General features: G+C 40.1%; 1 protein-coding gene across 5 annotated transcripts in view; it reads left to right on the top strand.

Annotated features, from left to right (window-relative positions):
* Positions 1 to 12639, top strand: part of LOC138261647 (uncharacterized) — a 40842-nt gene that overhangs the window by 12806 nt on the left and 15397 nt on the right. For 3 of the 5 annotated variants that reach the window (XM_069210812.1, XM_069210813.1, XM_069210814.1), the window contains exon 3: positions 11170 to 11256. The exons of the other annotated variants lie outside the window; for them this stretch is intronic. In XM_069210812.1, coding sequence (XP_069066913.1) covers positions 11170 to 11256 — 87 coding nt within the window. The remainder of the gene's footprint in view (positions 1 to 11169; positions 11257 to 12639) is intronic. 5 annotated transcript variants of the gene reach the window in all.

Here is a 12639-nt window from a genome sequence, read left to right as displayed (position 1 = left end):
ACAGACAAAACATTACACGAGGAAGGCAATTTCTGCAACAAACCCCTTCAGTAACAATACCTGCAGATGCCTCACAAATAGGATGGGGAGCACACATGGGCTTTCTGAAAACACAGGGGATCTGGAATAATCCTGATGCTGTACAATACATCAACATCCTGGAGGTAAATACTTTTTCTAGCATTGAAAGCTTGCCAGAAACACCTTCGAGGAAAGACAATATATATATTCAAACAGAAAACACAACAACTATGTTTTTACATCGACAAGCGGGGGCGGGCTCAACCGCCACCCCTCTTGAGGCTAGCTCAGAAACACTGGAAATGGGCAATTCAGAGGAACATGGAGATTCAGGCGATACATCTGCCAGGGAAAGAGAAATGCGAGGCAGATGGATTTTAGCAGGCAGGCTCATGCTCCCATGAATGGGAACTCAATCAGAAAGTGGTGCAAACGATTTTCCAAAAGTGGGACACACCAACAATAAATGTGTGCAACACCTTGGAATGCAAAATGCCAAAACTTTGCCTCCAGACAGCCACACCCTCAGTCTTTGGGGAATGCTCTTTCAATAAACTGGTCAGAGACATTTGGATACGCTTTTCCTCCCAATTCCACTGTTACAAAGGGTCATCAACAAATGCAAAATGATTTGCATGACCTTGATTTTCAATTGCTTTGCAATGGGCAAGACAAACGTGGTATTTATATATAGTACAGTTAGTCTAAGGAACTTTTCAAAATTTCAGGATATGCTGTCAATGGAAAACGGAAAGGTACTGCACCCAGAATCAGAATTTGTCAAACTAACGGTGTGGCTCCTGAAGACTTAGAATTCGGGCCCATGAAGTTACCAGAAAATACAATTGCAGTATTAATGAAAGCTAGAAAACCAGTAACTAGGAAATGTTATATGGCAGAATGGAAAGATTTTCACTTTGGTGTGAAGATCACATGTGAAAATACAGTGTTAAAATAATTAACCCATCTTTTACTAGAGGGTCCTATATATGCATCCTTAAAGGCTTATCTGTCTTCAATAGCGGCCTATACAAGTGATCAAATTGGAAGAAGTTGTTTCACAGCCGCAGCGGTAAAAGACCGTTAGAGGGTGCAAAAAGCATAGCACACCAAGAAAGGTACCAGCACCCACAAGGGACCTAAATTTAGGTCTTAGGCAACTCATGAAGGAGCCCTTTGAGCCATCACACAAAGCTATCTTACAGATGCTAACTCTAAAGACAACTTTCTTAGTAGCTATGACTTCCCTGTGCAGGGTTAGTGAGTTACAAGCACTCACAATTCAAGAACCCCTTTTCCAAATTCATAAAGACAGAATTGTCATGAGAACAGATCCACAATTCATACATACCAAAGGTGGTCACATTAATCAATCTGTTCAAGTTCCAAGTTTCTCTCAAAATCCAAAGACACGCTGAAAGAACACTGCAGATATTGGATGCAAGACGCTCCATTATGTATTATATTGAAAAGACAAACCTTTCAGGAAAACTTGCCAATTGTTTGTATCTTTCTCAAAGAGCTACTTGGGGAAACAAGTTACAAAGTTCTGGATTGCATAAATTATTCAGTTATGTCACACCAGTGCAGGTGAAGCATTAACAATACCACCTGGAGCACACTCAACACAGAAAACGGGTGCAAAAGTTGCTTTTTTATATAATACTCCATTACAACAAATCTGCATTGCAGCAACTTGGTCATCAGTGCACACATTTACAAAACATTGCATTGATATTCAGATGAACAAGGACTCTCAGATTGGACAAAGGGTGCTACAGCATTTATTTACAGGTCAATGCCTATCTTCAACACAGCCACCACAGTAGTTAAAACTGCTTTAAATTCAATGCACAGCATGTGAATCCTGAAAGGATTCACACCGCAAAAAGTAAAGATTCTTACCTGTAGGTGTAGTTTTGCAGCTTGAAGATTTGTCTGGATTCACAAGCAACCCAGCTCTACCAAGAAGGAGGGGGGGAAAGGAATCTCAAGATGGTGACCTAAGGTGGGAACATCGGGAGGAAGTACGGCAACGTCACAGGGAGACACCAAATACAGGTTCAGTCGACACCCACCAACAAACTGGTGGAAAAAGAAGACTAAAAAAAATTGGTGAAATAGTAGAAATTTCGGACCCAACAACTAGATGGCCGAATAATGCACAGCATGTGAATTCGGAAAATTCTTCAAGCTTAGGATGACTAGAATTTTAAGGCCAAAAACTGGAACATTTCACAAAAACTAGAAGAACTAAAAATTTTCTTCAAACGAGCGCACAGAATGACATCGCTCATCAGCACAGAATTACAGAAGAGGCACTAAGAAAGAAAATATAATGCAATTTTTAAAGCTAGTATAATGCATGTTAATTAAATTGCTTTCTGATAACAGCTTCCAACTATCCCTGCATTGGAAAACAAAAAAAAATCATCTCCCACAGTTTTCAGGCGACCCGCTATAAAAACTGGGACATGAGCTAAAATTCCCGAAAGCTGCCGGGACTGCTGGCGAAAAAAAACTTGACTGTCGCAGCAAATCCAGTATACCTGGTCACCCTATTCAAGATGCAAAACTACACCTACGGGTAAGAAACTTTACATCATCTCAAGTAACTGTAACTCTTGGCCTAGAGTAACTTTAACTCGCACCCTCGCCATGCACTGCTAATTACACTACATATTACATCACTCGTGACATATTTGATGATGTTATTGATAATGTATCTGCAACGTTTGTAGTGGAATTTTATATGAGAAATCTGTAGTGAAAAACGGAGATGTGGCTCAAATGCACATAACTAATGAAATTCATCAGCTATGGTTACAAGCGCACACACCACAACAAAAGTAGCTCGCCAGTCATGTTGTTCTCTTCATAGTTTTGTTCCATTGGCATATTGTGTGTGGTTGTTTTTTTTTTTTTACTTGGCTGGGGGTGTATTGTGTGCATTGGTAACCATGTGATTGGTGCTGCCCTCTTGGGTCAGAATCATAACTCAGTTTTTAACTGTTATGAGTGCGTTTGATTGTTTTTTTGTGATGTCCTTAATTTACAACCCCGCTGCGCAGTGTTCATCCATGAACAGTGGGTATAGGCTGCATGAACTATACTGTGCCTAAATAGGCAAGGGCAGCCACCTTCTGCTGTGCACTCCTCTGGCTGTGTGCAGTGGGGATTTTGTCGCAGAGCCTGGCCTGATTTCCTGGCCGGGCCCCAGCCCCCAACATCACCTACTCACTGTATGGACCTGTTATTTTCACACCTCTTGGTCCCTAGTACCTGTCAACTGGGGTCAGATGCTTGGCTTGTCTTTGTCACACCCCACCTGTGAACTTTTTCGCACTGCCTAAAAGTCGCAAAATGTTGTTCACAGATGGCAGTCAAAACTGGCACGCCTCTGGATACCCCTCAGCACTGCCCTGGGGACAGACGCCTTTAGTGTGGACACTTTTTTAATTAGTTTTTTTAATGAAAATGTTCATAGATGCCCACCTGTTGTGTGCATGCTCTGGCGCTCATTTAAAAAAAATATTTTTGTAATAAGGATCTGCAAAAACATTTTTAAAAAAAACACTGGCAAAGCCAGAACATTGCCAGTGTTTAAGACTCTTCACTTCCATTTTTTTAATTCCAAAGTTAGGATTCTTCTCTTTTCTTCTTTCTCTGGCTCTTGTAATGTATTTATTTAAGGTATTTGTATAGCACTAACTTAGCCCCAAGGGTAGTGGAGTGCTTCACTTAAGGCTCTGATAGTACAACATGAAAAGGTTTGAAGGGATGAGAGGTGGAGGAGGTAAACATGATGTACGTTTTGAACAGATGTGCCATAAGACCTTAGGAGGACACATTTGGGTTGAGCCGCTGTGGATATTAAACATTTAGGTATGTTTTGAACATGTATCTGTAGTTCATTGTAGAAGGATAGCAATGATTTCAGATTCTTTGCTTGATACATGAACTGCTTCATAGTTTATGATTACTACTTATCTGGAATTTCTTTTGTTAAGTTAGAATTACTTCTGGTGTCTCTTTCGCCTTGAGTCAGATGTAGTCTCTCCATTGGGTAACTCTAGAAAACAAGATGCCAGGCTTTGTGTAAGATACGTACTATTATAAAGTGAATTAGTGTGTCCAGGGAAGATCCTGGGAAGGCTGTAAGAATCTTTGTGATACGATCTGGTTTCTTAGGGCCTTTGACAACCTAAGCGGTAGTATCAAGTATAACCATGAGAGTTGTTTTGGTTTATTTTTTAAAGCAAAAATATTGTTTCACCACCAGCGAGATGGAAAAAGAGCCATTGTTTAAATCACTGTTCTGCATTCACTGAGAGGTATGAATGGTTTCCGTTTCGTAACAAGGTGGTGTTGGAAAGAAGCTGTTTTGTTTAGTTTGGAGACACTGTGAGTCATATTTTATTATAGTACTAATTAGCAATAGTACTCCATAAGGGCAAAAGAGGGACGAGCCTCTCACTAAGGTTTAAATAAAAGGTAGGCTGATAATTAGTGGACTAAAAGAAATATAGGTTTCGTCCCCAATTGTTTTTGTTGAAGGTTCTATATTATAAAAGGAGGCCTCGCTGGCCACTAATAAGAACATGTGTAGTACCATTACTATGCCTATTCTTTTTGAGTTATAAACACCAACATATATATTAATAATATACAGCAACCACCCTGTTTTCAAAAGTACTTTCCCTTTAGTAATAATTTTATATTATTTTTCACACTCGGCGACTGTAATAGAGTAGACAACAAGATAGGATGATAAAAAACACATATAAAGTACTTCTTTAGTCTGCCCCTAAAGGTCCTTCAAGACAGACGTTTGTGTAAATATTTTATTCTGTTTCACTTCTCGAAAGAGCTGCTGTAGTAAAAATTCAATGTCCAAGCCATTAGATTGTGTTTGTTTACAACAGACTGTACTACTTATACAGAAGTCTGGGCATGTTGTTTAGGCACTATGCTCATTTAGACTTATGCGAGTTGGCCTTAGTTATTCTACTGTAGAATGTTAGTTGCAGTTGCTATGCATTAGTTGGGATGTACTTGTAAACAAAAAAACAACGTTTGTGATCGGAAAGGGGAGACATATTCTGTCTGAGCTCTTGGAGGTATTTATACATTCTTATGCTTTAGATAAACTACATACAAGCCACAGAGTGTTTTCTTCGCTTATTTCATGTGGCGACGAGCTGTCACCGCTGAGTAAAGCGGACCCGCATCTGTGGACTGGTGTTGAGGGTGGTTGACTATCCGACAAGTGGTGTCGTCGAGGAACCCTTGCCACCGAGGACTGTTGCGATCGTCGAGTAGCACCGAAATCCAGGTGCCATGCCATCGAGGAGCCCTTGATACCGAGGACTGTTTCCGATCGTTGAGGTGCGCTGAAATCCAGGTGAGAAGCTCATCCAGTCTACTAACAGAGGCTCTGACATCAGACAAATTCCTCAAAGTGTGTTGGGAAGCGTGCCTGCAACGTCTTCACATAGTGAGTATAAGCGTCGATTGAGGAAAGACTATCTACTCACTGTAGAAACAAATTCAAACGTAGGCCATTTTAGAGGTGGCGCTTCCGAGAGGCAGTGCTACAGCTGTAGAAAAATGTCCACGCACAGGATTTTTTTTTTTAACTATCATGTTGGTTAGTCCAGTGCCTTAATGTGAAGGTGCTGGACACAATACCATTACACAGAAATGAACAAAAACAAACAGTTTGTGACAGGAAAATCTTATCCTGATATTTGTAGACTTAGACAAAAGCAAGGAACATTAGTTTGTTTACAAAAGTGTTTTAAAGATATACAGGTTCTTTTGACATTAACAAAGAGCAAGAAGGTATATCAAAGACAAAGTGAAATATGCAATCTGTCAACCCACCTCCACCATTTTTAGAAAGCCCTGGAGAACCACATATAGCTTGGAGACATTTGTATGATGCTTTTGAAACCTACTTAGGAGCAATAGGAGCTGCACGGTTTAGACCTGAACGCAAGAATGTCTCCTTATTGATTCCATTGAGTTTGAAGGAATAGCTATTTTCAAGCATTTACCGGATATTCAGATGTTGAAGAAGAAGAAATGGACAAATACAAAATAGCTGTAAAGAAAATGATGAGCAACAAGTTTACTGTACCTGCCAGTTTAGTGGTTTCCAGACACAATTTTTTTTAAAAAAGAGATCAGCGTACTGGTGAAGATATGGATGCTTACTTTTATGCTTTGAGATTCTTGGCTGCCGAATGTCAGTTTGGACCTTTGGGCGATCAACTGATCAGAGACCAATTGATTTGTCAAGGGATGGACAGATCTGTCGAACAGAAGTTACTTTCCTTAGATGACCCAACTTTGGCAGAGACGATTAACATCGCGAAAAGTATTGAATCTTCAATAAAATCAACAAAAGAAAGAAAAGTCAGCATAAGGTAGAATTAGCGTGGTTAGAAACAAAGATGACATAAGTTTTTACACTAAGAAATATGTTTTAGGTATGGGAATACCCTACATCAAAAAAGTGTGAAGTCTTGCCCAGCTTTAAATGTTCAACGTAGAAGTGGTGGCAAAGTCGGCCACTTTGCTAAGGTGTGTCAAAGTGAGAAGCTTGTGAACAGTATGGTAACGTCAGTGATGGAAGAGAGTGATGGGTTGGTTAGGAATTTGATTAGAGAGATTCAAGATATGGTACTGGTGGTTGATGGAGACCTGGTAAAGTGTGGGGATCCCGAAAATTGTGTTGACCCTTATGTAATTATAAAAGTGGGAGGACAACAGTTACGCCTATTAGTCGACTCGGGGGCTAGAATCACCATGATCATGCAAGAATTGTTTTGTCAAAATTAGAAGGGGCGTACAGTTGACCCACCTGACAGATCTCCTGTATCCTGCGAGGGAAGGAGAATTGAACTTCAAAGTTTTTTTGAGGAGAATCTGGAACTCCGGGGGAGGCACATATCTGGGTAAGTCAATATAGCAGTAAAAGGCCTGAACGTTTTAGGTTGGTTTCACTAGTGTCTTCTCTGAATGATTTTATGACCTAGTACTTGTGATCAAGTTACGGTGTTTAGGGATTCGGATGAAATTGAAGATCTACTTAATGAGTTCCCTTTTTTCCCGTTTAGAACTAGGAAGATTAAAGGGGTTCAAACATAAAATCAAATTGAAAGCAAATGCCACGCCAGTTAAACATAAGATAAGGAGTGTACCATTTAGTATTAGAGATGAATTGGAGAAGGAATTAGAAAGTTTACGTAATAAAGGGATCATTGAGCCTATTGATTCTTCGTTATGGCTTTCACCTTTGGTGGTGGCAAATAAAAAGAATGGTTTACTGAGAATGTGTTGACCTGAGAGCACTCAACAAAGAGCTCTGGGTGGACTCGCACAGCTTCCCTAAGATAAGTGAAATGTTGTCTGCTACTAAAGATGCCAAGGTCTTCAATAAGTTACACTTGGCAAGTGCATACCATCAGGTTGAGTTGGATCAAGAGTCTAGGAATTTGACAGCATTTGTATCACCTTTAGGGATTTTCCAATATTGCCACATGCGTTTTGGCATGGCATCTGAGGCTTCGGTTTTCCAAAGAATAATGAGCACATTACTCAAGGATAATTCTCATGTGTTAGTATTTCAAGATGATGTACTGATTCATGTGCCTAATCAACAAGTTCACAACAAACATTTTAAGACAGGTGCTACAAAAATGTATGATTAATGGCATAGTTCTCAAGAGAAATGTGTATTTAAGAAGTCATCTGTAGAATATTTAGGTCATGTGATTTGTGCTGATGGTATCTACTGGGTTTGATTGACGTAATCAAGGCAGCACCCTCACCCAAGGATAAAGATGGGGTTAAATCTTTTTAGGAATATGTAACTTTTATTCTCAGTTTATACCAGATTATGCAACAAAGGTCAGACCAATATCTAATATGTTGAAAGATAAGACATGTTTTGAGTGGGGCTCCGAGTGTGCAAGTGCATTGAGGAAATGAAAATCCAACTATCCCAGGCAAATAAATGTTTTAAAACCTTATGATCAGCACCTCCAATGCTGTCTCACAGTGGATGCAAGTAACATAGGAGTGGGTGCAGTTTTGACTCAAACAAAAGATAGCGTTGAAAACCCAATTGGTTCTGCATCCAGAGTGTTAAAGGAACCTGAAATGCATTACTCGTTATTGAAAAAGAGTTACTGGCCTGTGTGTGGGTGAAAATTAGAAGCTATGTATGGGGCAGACATTTTGTATTGCAAACAGATCATAAACCACTGGTTTCAGTTCTTAGTGGAACCAACAACTAAACGGGAACTCCCAGCATTGCCAAAATGTTGATGCAATATGATTTTGAAGTCATACGTATTCCAGGAGGCAAAAACATTAGAGCTGATTATTTGTCAAGATTCCCAATTCAAACCAGTAGTTCTTGTGATGAAGGTGTTGACGATGAAAGTTCCTTGATAGCTGCAGTTGAGGTGGAACAAGTGTGTTTACTCAGAGAGGGAGAGAAGGGTAAATTTGGAGACGGAAAGATTTATACTAAATCATGAGGTATGTCAAAGGGGACTGGCCTTATGAGAAAGACATGGCGGTAAGTGTTCAACCTTTCTGGAAAGTTTCAGATGAGTTGACCATTGAGAATGGTGTACTCATGAGATATGATAAACTCATTCCACTAGAGGAACTGAAGCATACCATTATGGAAAAAGCTCATGAGGGCCATTTGGGTGCCACATTGGCTAAAAGAAGAATATGTGATAGTTTTTGGTGACCGCGTATAGACAATGAAATTAAACAGTTGTAAGAAACTGCACTATTTGTTCCAATTTTGACAAAACCCTTAAAACAGTGACGCCACCCCTTATTCCGATCGAGTGCCCTTTGGGTCCATGGAGGAAACTAGGAGTTGATTTAGTGGGACCGTTTCATTCTCTCAACTACAATCTACATTATGCTTATGCCATAATTGATTATTATTCAAAATGGCCTTATATGAAATTTGTACAAGAACCTAATCCCAAATCACTGGTAATATTTTTAAGGCACATATTTATGAACAAAGGATTCCCAGAAGAGATAGTATCGGACAATGGAGTACAATTTGTGTCTTAAGATGTTAAATCATTTCTGAAGGAAGGTTCTGTTAAACACTTAGGGCCTCATTCCAACCGAGGCGGGCGGCGGTCGCCGCCCGCCTGGCTGGAACCGCCATATGGCCGCTCCGCGGTCGGAAGACCGCTGGGGCCATTCTGACTTTCCCGCCGGGCCGGCGGGCGCTAGCCAAAATAGTGCCCGCCGGCCCAGCGGGAAAGTGGCCTGCAACACTGAAGCCGGCTCCGAATGGAGCCGGCGGTGTTGCAGGTGTGCGACTGGTGCAGTTGCACCCGTCGTGCTTTTCACTGTCTGTCTGTCTGCTTCCCCATTTGAAGCACTTAAAGGGAGAAAACCTAATACACAAGTTAGACCAGGGTGGATGTCCAAATTGTTCAAACAGATGCTGGTTGGGGACTGCTCTGACATTATCAAACTCAATGTAAAAAGAAAACAATATGCTCAACAACTTATTTTGATAAAAAAAGGGGTAAAGGTGTCCTCCATATCAGAAGTTGACTGGGTATCTATCAAGTTGCCAACCTTTGTTAAGAAAGGTAGTCCCAAATTCTCAGATTCTGTGAGGGTGGAACTGGTATGTGGAAACGTCATTAGGGTGCACGGAAACAAGTGGTTGAATAAGTCCAAAGTGTTGAAACTGCGATTGGATTCCAGTGTGCAAGTTAACTGTGAGCGGCCAGGGGGTGTCATTCAGACATGAAGGCGGTAACGGATCAACGTGGCAGAGATCGTCATGAAACACCAGTACGTGGAAGCAATAGAATATGTAATGTAACCTGGAGATTTCGTCAATAAAGTGAAAAACGTTATGATTATCAATATAGGTATTACCTCTTACTTCCTATCCTTGAGGCACAGCAATGATTTTGGCTGTTGTTTTGACGTTTTTTTTTTTTTAAATAATATACATAGTTTGAGTAGTTATGTATTTGTTACATGTATGTAGCAGATTTTGGGTGGTTCATTTGTTCATGTCGTAAAAAAATGTCAATGTAGAACTTACACACAAGTCTGAGCATGTCGTTTAGGCACTTTGCTCATTTAGACTTATGTGGCTGAGTTGGGGTTAGTTATTCTACTGTAGAATGTTAGTTGCAGTTGCTAGGCATTAGTTGAAATGTACTTGTAAATATGAAAAAACAATGTTTGTGATCTGAGAGGGGAGACATGTTCTGTCGGAGCTCTCAGAGATGATTTATACATTCATATGCATTTAATAAACAACATACAAGCTACGAAGCATTTTCTTCACTTACTTCACAGATTTAACTCAGTAAACAGACTTTTGCAAAACGACATGCAAACTTGTGTGAATCAGAGAAGTAAATCGGCATCAGCATCATTGGGGACCTCTTCATTTTAAATCCCACAACAAGCTGCATGATTTCCTACAAGACCCCTGTCAAACTTATGCAGCTTTGCTATATATCAGAGTATTCTGAGTATCATTGCTCCTTCCTCCAACAATAATCGGAACTATTTAAAGTATTGTTTTCTTTATGCAAGAGAAATGTCAACCTCTGATGTGTCCAGCACCAGATTTTGATTTGGTTGTACAGTGTGTTTAGACAGCTAGATTTGTTTAAGGGTTCCTAAAGCCTATGTTTTCCGCATTGGAGACGGAGGGTTACATTTAATGTGATTCCTAAAGAGGCCCATGACCATGGGCTCTGTCTTTCACACTTTTTTGAAGATAGTGTCCTGGTTTTCCAGGTTGGCTAGAAAAAGACTGTCTCCAGTTGCATCTTGTGTTCTTTCTGGAAACAAAGTTTTGAGGTGGAGTACAGAGAAAGATATGAGCTATAGTGCTTGAATCTATGGGAGCAGAGAGAATAAGAGGGTAAGTTTCTTAAGTGGTTTTAATTGTGATATGGAGATTTAAGAAAGGGGTTAAGTTTCTGATGTCATGATAGAGCGGGACTGTCATGAGTTCTCTCTCTCCATAGGTATCTCTGATGTTGCTGTACTCCTCTTTTTTTAAGAATGTGGAGTTGTTTTACCAAGGTCTCTTTTCATCCTAACCCTTCCTCCCAGGTCTGCCAAGACAATCTATCTTCTATCCGCTGAGGGCCTCGTCGGTATTGGGAGAGAGCAGCCGAGCAGACCGGACCAACAGCCTAAGTAAGCATAAAACAGTAGCACTGGACATTCTGATGTCCATTTAGTGCAGCACAATATAATTTATTTGAGCTAGAAGTGTTGAAGCTACCCTTTTGCCCATTTACGCAAAAAACGTTATTTAACGTTGTTTTAATCCTGTGGCCGGTAGCAACATTATTACGTAGAGTTTTAAAAACTGTGAAATACCATTTGTTTCCTCTGTCTTCCTTGTGTTAACCCAGGCCACGTCAAGGTTTTGAACAAAATATTCTTCCATCTGATTCTCCATGCATAGTACTGCACATCTACCGTGATTTTTCTAATGTTTGGATAGTCTTTCTACTGTAGAGGGATAGTGCAAGTACTTGGGCACACAAAAGCCAATTGGTAGTGGAGTGTTGGTTATTGGAGACAATTGTAATTTTGGGTGGAAAATGTGAAAGTTCATATCAGGATCAATCAGCACACAATCTGTCTCTCCCTATTGATTGACTTTCTTCGATATATCAGATAAGTTATTTTTGGTCCACATATCATCTCTGAGCAACGGAACAGTTGACTAGTGCATTCACTATTAAAGTCCATGTATTATAAATAAACTGCGGTATCAAAGTTTTTTTTTTCCAGTTACATCGCCCCTACTCAAGGGTTCATATTTCCCATTTCAGTCCCTGGTCTTTCTTCCATCAGTCAAATTTTACCAAGGTGCTACTTTTACTTTTAGAGGTTCTGAAAATGTGTGAAAATGATGGACTGTGCTTTGTCTGAGAGAATGAGTGGTAGACCCAGTGACAACGGTGATAGAGTTGTCTCCAACCCATATTTATCCTCGCATTTGCAGTGAGCCAACCCTTTGTGGTCAGAATTCAGGTAAAAGCTCAAGCACACTTAAGCTTTTCTCACTTCTGGAGCATTGAAAAGTGATCCTTCACATTCTTAAGGATAGCAAGAGATCAGGGTAAAGCCATAGGCTGATTAGTCTCCAGGTGGAACAATAAATAGACAAATGAACCCAGTTGCGGGGCAAGATGGGCTGTTTCAGACAGGAAAGGGAGTCTCAATTGAATCATAAGCATTACATAGTCCCACCCATGCTCGGTATTCTGAAGAATTTATTTAAGAGATATAAAATAACATCTTTTAAAGAGGAATTAGTTTTAAAAATGAAGGATATTTTTTATAAGACCATCTGAAGGCAGTAGGGGTTGAAGTTTATTTCTTTTACAAGAAGAAGCCAGTTGCCTGTCGAAGTGATTGATCAGTCTGCATGGACAGAATGACTATGTATAGTGAGTGATTGAAATCCACTTTGTAATGGCTTGTTTTTGATCCACCCACCTTTTTTGCCAACTTTCTGAAGTTGGTTATGTTTGTGGAAAAACAAACTTAATGTTGTTGAAGGCC

The sequence above is a fragment of the Pleurodeles waltl genome, chromosome 10 (assembly GCF_031143425.1).
Source record: "Pleurodeles waltl isolate 20211129_DDA chromosome 10, aPleWal1.hap1.20221129, whole genome shotgun sequence".
In the NCBI taxonomy this organism is placed as follows: domain Eukaryota; kingdom Metazoa; phylum Chordata; class Amphibia; order Caudata; family Salamandridae; genus Pleurodeles; species Pleurodeles waltl.
This window is presented reverse-complemented; position numbering and strand designations above follow the sequence as displayed.